The sequence below is a fragment of the Anoplopoma fimbria genome, chromosome 11 (genome assembly GCF_027596085.1).
Source record: "Anoplopoma fimbria isolate UVic2021 breed Golden Eagle Sablefish chromosome 11, Afim_UVic_2022, whole genome shotgun sequence".
Classification (NCBI taxonomy): Eukaryota; Metazoa; Chordata; class Actinopteri; order Perciformes; family Anoplopomatidae; genus Anoplopoma; species Anoplopoma fimbria.
In genome coordinates, this window is record NC_072459.1 from 19786157 (window position 1) to 19795869 (window position 9713).

Sequence of the window (9713 nt, forward strand, 5' to 3'; positions counted from 1 at the left end):
CAGTGTGAATAAATGTCATTTATTTTGTGGAAGAATAGAGACTTTCACCAATAAAGGTAAAATTTATTTACAGCATTTCATGGAAAACACTTAGAACACACCTGAAACTCTGCAGACAGCAAGAGAAAATAAAAAAAATATTAACCGAAACAGCTAATAAAAAAAAAATTAAAAAAAAAGAGATTAAGCAGGTTATTAAAACAATAACGCAGTAAAAAAAAATGTCAGTGCAAGAGGACACAGGTATGCAGGCTGTGGAATCAGTGACATTTAACATGTCTAAATGTTTTTATCAATAAAATAATTACACGCACTTCATCACATGAGTGAGCAGCTGCTCTTGGCCGAGGTGGTCCAGCGCAGCCAGCTCAGTTTGTCTTCTCGGTACGGAGGGTAACGCAGGCCGTTGAGTCTCTCCAGAGTCCAGCCGCGCAGCATGCAGGCGCGCCGGTGGCTGAACGTCTCGAAGCCCCAGCGGCCGTGGTAGCTGCCGAATCCGCTGGTCCCTGGAAGGAATGGTCGAGATCATAATGGCAGTCAAAACTAAAAATGTATCGGGCTACAAATGACTTGGAAAGCATCGTTAAAAAGGCCTCCTGAGACATTCTCGCACCTTGTTTAATAATCTTAAAGTTTAATTTGAAAGATTTTAGATAATGGTTTTATACACAGAGTGTGACCTTGCATCGGAGTTCCAGCCAGAAGATATTGAGTTGACCTAAACCTAAATTTCTGCATCCACATGTTTGTGCCTCAAGGAAATGTTATTTTGACCCAGAACACAATGTCATCTGCTGGATCATGTTTTGCCAGTGAGAGTGTAACCTTTTTATACTGATTAACCTTAGGAAGAAGTAGACTTAGCACCTCGCGTTTGTACGCCTCGGTCAACGGTCAAGTTGCAGTTCAGACCCACATCTGTCCCAAATGCCATCACTTCATTATTTAATTCCGTGAGACATTTGTGAAAAATTGCGATAATTGGCATGCAAGTTCTTAAATTATGGCCCCAAAACATGTTTTTTAGTGAGGTCACAGTGACCTTTGACCATCAAATTCTAATCAGTTGTCCTCCAGTCCAAATGGGAGTCTGTGCCAAATCTGAAGAAATTTTCTCCAGGCGTCCCGGTGACATCACAAGAATGGAAAGGACAGACAGACAAACAGGAAAACAACCAAACAAGCAGTGATAAAAAAGAGTCGCAAAAAAACACATCAGGTTTCAGCCAAAGATAACGTTGAATTTGTTTGGAGCATAGTTAAGATAGCTAGCTAGCCAAGGTAACCTAACGACCGTGTGGATGACGTGATGGCGAGAGGTATAGTTTACGGAGCGGTGTCACACAAAAACTAAATGACACGACGAGAAATCTAAAATGAATCTTTTAAATTGTGTGTAATTTAGTGAGTTACATAAATTTGTGTAACTCATGGCACAATTCAAAAAGGGATCAACTAAAATATTGACCATTGAATACTGTACATATTGACTACTGTACTAAAGCATTTATTCTTTTATGTAACATTTTCATTATTTCGCTAACGTACAAATGCAAAGTATCTTAATTACTTTAAATATAAGGTGGCAAACAAATTGCAGCCATATTTTCAGTTTCGGCAACCGGAAGCTGATGCCTGGTTGCCATCGTGGCAATTCCTTTTAAATTAATGTGGAGCTCTATCTGATGAGTGGTTTTTGAGTTAGTATTAATTCAGGTAAACTTCAGTTTATAATATCGAAATACCCAGTACTTGAAGAAACAAAACCTGATTTTGTAATATCATCCAACAGTTCCCCAAAACCAAAAGACACTCCAGCTGGGGGAAAACTTTGGGAAACGGGGAAGTGGGAGGAGCTTTACGCCAGCGTCACTACCTACCTACACCTCCAAAGGGCAGGGTCGGCAGGCACATGTGGATGATCCCGTCATTAGAGCAGAATCCCCCACTGCTGGTGTTCTCCAGCACCGTGTTTACCACCTGCAAAAAGAGGGGAGGTTAATGGGACGTCAAACACCAGAAATATCTCCACAGCTATGATGGGGAACGGTGCAGAGCTCTGTGTTCTTACAGAGGACTCGTCAGAGAAGACGTAGAGGGCCAGCGCCTTTTCTTGCCGGTTGATGAAGTCGATGCCTTCCTCCAGAGAGTCCACGGTGAGGATGGGCAGGATGGGGCCGAAGATCTCCTCCGCCATCAGAGCGTCGTCCTCGGCCACGTCCACCAACACTGTGGGAGCTGACGGAAAACATGACTACATTAACGACATAATTATCATGCTGTGTGACCTTAAATATTCAGGAGAGAAAAAAAATACACATAGAAATCCAGATTTCAATGGTTAAAATGTTATTTTCAATCCAGATTTCAATGGTCAATGGTTAAAATGTTATTTTCAATCCAGATTTCAATGGTTAAAATGTTATTTTCAATCCAGAAAGAGCGTTACTGAATATCAGACAAACTGAAGAACGCCATTGTATTAATACAGAGAGGCGTTTCTGTTATTTACCTACCTCAACTGATATAAATGGGTTAGGCAAAATAATATACAAACAAGAAACTGTATTAAGAAGTGGACATAGTCATCGTGACGTCCCCCATTTGGTTTGGGGAGTGCTGTTTTGAAGCCTCGCGTTTCGCCATTTTGCCGTTGCCATCTTGGATTATGGCCATGGCCATTTGTTTTTTTTGCGCAACCAATGAACATCTCTACTGATGCTACGCTATATTACAGAATTAACCATTACCCTATAATTGTGACTTGTGACCACTTTTGCTTTACTGTCACCCCTGTCCATGCTAACTTCAACGCCAGTCTGAGAAAAATGTACGTACAGAGTTGTTGTGTGTTTATCAGTCGTTCAGCTCTGGGACATCATCTAAAAAAGTAAACCTCATATCTGGACAGAGATACTTAATACAAAAGCCTTCCTTTTAAAAATACATGTGCATTCTACAGTTTTTCAAGTTAACCGTGAACCCACCTATGTACTTGTCCTCCTGGTCGCTCTCTCCTCCCACCACAACCTTGCCAGCGGACCTCTTGAGCAGCTCCATCAGTCGAGTCCAGTGTTTGGGTGACACGATGCGGGACAGGTCAGGGCTGGTCTGAGGCTCCTTGCCGTAGAACTCCTCCAGGGTCTCACGCAGCGCCGGCAGCAGGGCGTCCCTCGTGGCCGGCGAGCACAGCACGTAGTCTGGAGCCACGCAGCTCTGGCCGGCGTTGAAATACTTTGACCACACCAATCGGCGAGCGGCGGCCGCGATGTTCACCCGGCCGTATATAAAGCACGGACACTTGCCCCCCAGTTCCAAGGTCACCGGGGTCAAGTGGACCGAGGCGGCCTGCAGGATGATGCGTGCCACGGTCTGAGAACCTAAAAAAAATGACAAATGAAGACAACTTCTAAAGATGCTCGTTACTTTAGGTTGTAGTATTTCAAGTTTTCATATTAAATCATATTCCGTTTTACATAGACAGTTGACTGGATAGATTTGTCCGTAATTTGAATGAAAAGTGAGTTTCAGCAAAATTATTCAAAACTGAGAGCTTTGCATCACTGGCTTCAAATTGAAAAACAGATGTTACTTTATTTCAAGGGGGAAATGAACAACCATAGTTTACATAGAAAATAGAAATAATAAATTATTAAAAAATAAAATAAAAACATGGTCTTATTCTTACAGATGAAAAGGTGTAGGATTCACAAGCAATTAAAACACCCTCAGTCAATTCAAAACACTCCAGTAGCTTATTGTGGCTAATGTTTATAATGTAAAAATTAGCTAACATTATTCATTACTCTTTGTAGAAATAGCTGTTTACTGTAACACTACTTTTTAGCATGTTTCAGTGTTTGTAAATCAGTGAAATTACGTGTGCCACGCAGCTGAAAACTGACCATAGATCTAATCATGTTCTACATTTGCACACCATAAATATATTCAGTTGATATACAGAATTCTATAGACTTCTTACTTATAAGTCTGTTATTTGCAAAGCGATGATTTAGATCATAGCATTTATTGGTTAGTTGTTTGATTTTTTGACCAGTGTATAGGATTCACATATAAATAGAACAGACATAATTTGACATTCAGTGACCTGATCCATCCCAGAGGCTCTTACCTGTGTAGAAGATGTGGTCGAAGCGATTCTGCAGAAGTGTCGTGGTCTCCTCTGCTCCACCACGAACAACTGAGTAACAGTCCTGTCACAATGAGAGTCTCATCTTACTGAGAGTGTCGTTTCACTGTGCCAAGCTCCAGCATATATATGGAGCTAGGCATATCGAGTTGTATTTCTATAAAATGTTTTGGTCACACTCCTTTACTAACAAGTCAATCAAAATCAAATGTGACAAAACTCTTTGTTAATGAAATGTTTCCGGCTACCTTGCCTTCCTTTGGGTGGGGTCACGACCAAACCTTCTTCTGACATGATAACTACTAAGTCTTTGTTGTTGTGTATTTTAGGAGGGTTGTGCAACATAAACGTGCACTGTCATTACATTACATTACAGTCATTTAGCAGACGCTTTTATCCAAAGCGACTTACAATCAGTAGTATATTACATATCATTCACCCATTCACACACTGATGACAGGCTACCATGCAAGGTGCCACCATCAGACTCTAACTAACATTCATGCAACATCCAGTCCACACCGATGGCAAGCCTTCGGGAGCAACTTGGGGTTAAGTGTCTTGCCCAAGGACACATCGACTGCCGAGGCCAGGTATCGAACCACCGACCCTCTGATTGGAGAACTACCTTGCTCTCCACTACACCACAGCCGCCCCTGTCACTCCCACTGCTCTGCACACTGCTTTGTTTTTGGCCTCAATAATCTACCATCCGTTTGGCTCTAATGAAAATGTTACAGTAAAATAGAAACTTTGGTCATAATACTGCTCCACTAAGTAGTTCAGCCTGCTTTTGTGTAGCCTACGTTTCCAGGAACAAATAGTTGCTCATTTGTGACTAACCTCCTTCGGTTCCAACCCAAATGACACTACAGACCAATTTTGTAAAAGTTCATGTTGTTCCCACAAATGACTGGTTCTGTACTGACTGTATTCCGGTGTTCTTGGATAGTTTTACAGCTGTAAAGAAGGCCTTTTTATATCATAGCTTTTTATGCGCATTTTGAATTAAGCTTTGAATGTCTCATCATATTTTATAACATCACCCCCCCCAAAAAAAAAAATGGAAAAAATATGATTTTGTGTTATTGTGGTAATATAAATGTAATTTTTGGTTCTGTTAGATTGCTGCTGGACTACAATCAAACAGGTGATTGCCTCCCTTTGTGTTCAGCAAGCAGGAGAGGAAATGTTTTAGATCACAGTGAAAATGTTGTTTTTGAAGGGCTAAACTCCAACCAATATGGATTGAAGCAGAATATTTAATTAGATAAAAAATATGTTGTGTATTTTGAAAGTGAATACATCTATCTTTAATAAATATTATTTTTACTTTTGGACTGAGGACTTAGCACTGCGTCACTAACTGTGTTTGGAACAGCTCTGGATAGTTTCTAGATATAAACCACATTTATCGAAATATTATCAGGAACTTAAGATCGTAACTGAATTTGTAGATTTAACAAGAAACAAAAAAACAAAATGTTGCTTTACCTGAGACAAATATTTGGGAATGAGCTCTGCCATCAGACTGTCTGTGTGGGCGCTGACCTCTGAAGGCTTGATGACCGCACAGTTTCCTAGTTGGAGACACCAAGATTATCCAGTCAGTAAAGACAGCAGTGATTAACTTGACACAAGTTATGTTTTCCCATTTTTTACAAAAGGTGGTTTTAATGCTGTTTTAAACCCAAATTAGGCTCCTTGGCCCTCCATTGTCACATTCTGATAAATGCCAAATTGAATAAGAATGCTCCAGGCTGAGTTTTTTTTTGTAGAGACAGCCTGACTTCAACATGTGGAACTAGAGCAGAGTTTAAGGGCATCCTTCTTGCGGATCCAAAAGTGAGGAATGAGAACCGATAACGTTCTACAGAAGAATGAGGAAATTAATGTTGTTAATCCTTATTGGTGTCAAGTAAAGACTTGTAATTGTTCTCTTGCCATGTTCTTTCTAGAACAGAATCTTTCCCAAGTAATGATTCCGACATCTGATACAAGAGAGTCAGCTGCAAACAACCCTTATCATACAAGGTTCACATTCCAGGACTTTCAAGTTTCCATGTATGTATTTAGGTTTGATCAGACAGCATGTGAACACAATGCAGTTTAGCAGGAAACCATTCAACTTTACCCAACAGAAACTTCACACTGACTAATACAGCTACTCTTTCTATTATATTATCAAGATATAAGCTGGTGGACACAGTGGCGCATTTAGCAGCTAAAGAGCCAGATATTTCCCTATGGATGTGGTGGAGACCAAAACAGGTGCAAAAATAGGGTAAATGTTGGACTGACATTAAAAGACATTGTAACATCTGTCCAGGGACAACAGAAGAAAAATAGCTTCTTGGCTAAATTTCGTGCATTTACAGGAAAGTTTTGTTTATGTGCACTGTCCCTACCAAATAAACCAATAAAAAATAACAGCTGTTGGATACAGTTTGCAAACAAGTTCAACGTGTCAACCTAAACTGTAATCATCAATCATCGTCAGTTTTTGAGCAACATTTATCATCCCATTAGAGTCCTGTTTCTGTCTACCTGAATGTAGGTCCCTAACTAGAGTGATCCCTTTAACATAACACAATGTCATTTGATTTATTGTTACATTAAAAAAAATAATAGCGAGCAGTAGAGCCTTAAGTCAATATAGTGTATATCCTGGTGATTATGGGTGTGGATGGTACCTGCAGCAATGGCTCCAACCAAAGGTAGGAGAAGGAGATGAAGGGGGTAGTTCCACGGCCCGATGATCAGTACCACTCCTAATGGCTCCCTCCGCACAAAACAGTCATCCAGCTTTGTGGCCTGAAAATTGTCAAATATAAATATAAATATATATATATATATATATATGTATATATAGATACACACACACACACAGCGGGTAAAATAAGTATTGAACACGTCACCATTTTCTCAGTAAATATATTTCTAAAGGTGCTATTGACATGAAATTTTCACCAGATGTCGGTAACAACCCAAGTAAACCATACATACAAAGAAAACAAAACAAATAAGTTCAGAAATTAAGTTATGTGTAATATTTCATGTCAATAGCACCTTTAGAAATATATTTACTTAGAAAAATGGTGACGTGTTCAATACTTATTTTACCCACTGTATATATATTAAACAGTGAAAGAAAAAAATAATAAACCTTATATTGAATTTTTTTTTTTATTAGTCCCTGGGGAGTCCCACAACCTAATGGATTTGCAATACACATTCAACAATGGCTGAAAATCTTGTTGTTCTCCTCTGACTTCAAGTGATCTCACTTTCCAGCAGTGATGTAGGACAGTATTTCAGGGTGCGTCAGTACACTGTGGCATCACAATTGAGTCACTGCTGGGTGTGATCCCAAGCAAGATACACCCTTCAGCCCGACGTTATGTTTATCTTGAACTTTGTGAATTGAAAGTCTTTGGATTTTTTGTACAGTCGTCGCACAAAATATTATGAAAAAAATTATACGGACACATTTCTACAATAAAAAAAAAAAAAGAAAAAAGAAAAGATAGATGATATTAACAATAAAATCTATTGCAGAAGCCTATAACGTATTTTTTTAAAATAAATACGCAACATCCAGTCTTAATTAACCAGTTTTAAACCTACCAGGTTTTTGCTGACATACTCCGGCTGCAACCAGCTCGTCAAGTTGGCGAGAGCGAAGTACAGCTCGTTGACCACGATGTCAACCTCGGACATGATGGCCTCAAACTTTGGCTGACAATAAGAAAATGGGAGGTCAGTGCTTAATTAATCGTAGCGGACAAAAAAAATTGTCTAATATGATTCCAACACCCTGCAAGTTTGCATGCAACCATGCATATTTACCTTAAAACGTAGAAATTTAACAATAAGCAGTAAAAAGGGTAGTTAAAATGTGTGTGTGTGTGTGTGTGTGTGTGTGTGTGTGTGTGTGTGTGTGTGTGTGTGCTCGCACTGTTTTGTACCTTTGCAAGGTCTTTGTGCAGTGCATTTAAAATCTGCTCCTCGTTCTCTTTGATCATGGACATAAGTTTGTTCAGCTGAGTCAAACGGAACTCCGCCGGTATCGTGATGCCCGTCCGAAACACCGACCGCAACCTGTCCACGACCTGGCTCTGGGTTTCCATCCTGTCACTTGGAACCGACAGAGAAATAACATTTCAAATCTCAGATAACTTGAAATGAGTAAATAATAATAATAATAATAATAATAATAATAATAATAATAATAATAATAATACATTTGATAAGCTAAGTATTAACACTAAACATACAAACACACAACCTTTTCCCAATAATGGTTCACTTGGATGTTATTGGTTTTATTATAGGCCAACTAGAACACGATTGAACAAATTATAAATACATCCAAATGAGTTGCAGTGGATTGCTGAGAACGACAATGTGATTGAAATGGAATAAACATTCAATTATAAATACTAATTTACTCATTTAGTTATCAGTTTAGTTATCAGATGTAACTTCTGTATGAGAGCAGTGCAGAGGCAGCTAACCTAACCCGGAGCTAACCTTCAGGGTGCATTCACGTGCAATAAAGTTCACTAAAAGCATGCTCAGCTGTGTAAACAAATCAAGGAGAAGTTAGGATACGAGAGAGAGAGAGAGAGAGAGAGAGAGAGAGAGAGAGAGAGAGAGAGAGAGAGAGAATTTGCAATTGATGTTTGCTACTATATTAATCTTCAGAATGTAAAAAAAAAAAAAACTCCTTTAAAGATAATCAAAATGTAATCAAGTAATATGACAATGCAACTAAATTATGATGACGCGATTTTTCAAATGTAATCTGGGGTGATTCTGGTTACGTTTTTTTAGTAGTCCCGATTATGTTAATTAATTCCCAACCCTTCCCCGTAATATAAAAGGAGTTAAACATCAGGAAGAAAACGGAGCAGTAGCCTGCTGATGGATGGTTAGTTCACCGCTATCACAACATCACTGTGAGCCAGGTCTATAAACCCACAGGTGCAAATGGTTGACCCACATTAAGCTTATTGTATATGAAGCCGCGCCTGGCCAGACATATACCAAACCAAACGAACATGTAACGTTAGCAAATCATTTCACAATCTCTAGGCTAGAAGATAAATACATTTCTGAATGTGCCAGGCTACCTGTGGAGTTTGTGTCGTCCTCGCACCGTTGGCACACTCGAAGAAAGTCGGTCGGTATTTCCGGGTGTTGTCCTTTTCTTAACTGCCGGTGAACTTGGTGTGAAATGAGAGGGGGTGTTTTTAAGTTGATCCAGAAAAACCAGCCTCGAGAGCTGTCGGGCGAGAGAGCCGTGGCGCAGGTGCGTAGCCTTGGTTTCACCGCCAGTGGGGGCACCTGTGAGGTGGGGTGTGGTGCCCTACTCACCACCCCCTCCGGAAAGTGTTGGGCTAAAAGACAACTTCATTTACACAAATTCTGTTTAATCTTTCTGTAGTGTAAATGTCTTAATTTATGTAATTAATAAAACTAAACTAAATTCATATGAAAAATATGATGCATTATAATGCTCAAGGGCATGAGGCATTCTATTGTTTTCAAACATGTATTC

At 39.5% G+C, this 9713-nt stretch overlaps 1 protein-coding gene across 1 annotated transcript; it reads right to left on the bottom strand.

The window, feature by feature from the left end:
• Positions 1-169: 169 nt before the first annotated feature.
• Positions 170-9483, bottom strand: aldh3b1 (aldehyde dehydrogenase 3 family, member B1). Its single transcript, XM_054608319.1, has 10 exons — positions 9286-9483; positions 8119-8287; positions 7778-7888; positions 6844-6964; positions 5645-5730; positions 4133-4214; positions 2988-3380; positions 2072-2238; positions 1881-1980; positions 170-506 (listed from the first exon to the last, which is right to left on the bottom strand). Exons 2-10 carry the CDS (start codon positions 8278-8280, stop codon positions 319-321), a joined length of 1410 nt encoding a protein of 469 aa, XP_054464294.1. The 5' UTR covers positions 8281-8287; positions 9286-9483; the 3' UTR covers positions 170-318.
• Between the last annotated feature and the right edge of the window lie 230 nt (positions 9484-9713).

Coding starts and splice junctions, on each gene's coding strand:
- aldh3b1 (XM_054608319.1), bottom strand. CDS start 8,280: ATGGAAACCCAGAGCCAGGTCGTGGACAGGTTGCGGTCGGTGTTTCGG. Junction 3,381..4,132: donor CGACCACATCTTCTACACAG/GTAAGAGCCTCT, acceptor CATTTTTTTTAG/GTTCTCAGACCGTGGCACGC. Junction 2,239..2,987: donor CCAGGAGGACAAGTACATAG/GTGGGTTCACGG, acceptor GTTTTCCGTCAG/CTCCCACAGTGTTGGTGGAC.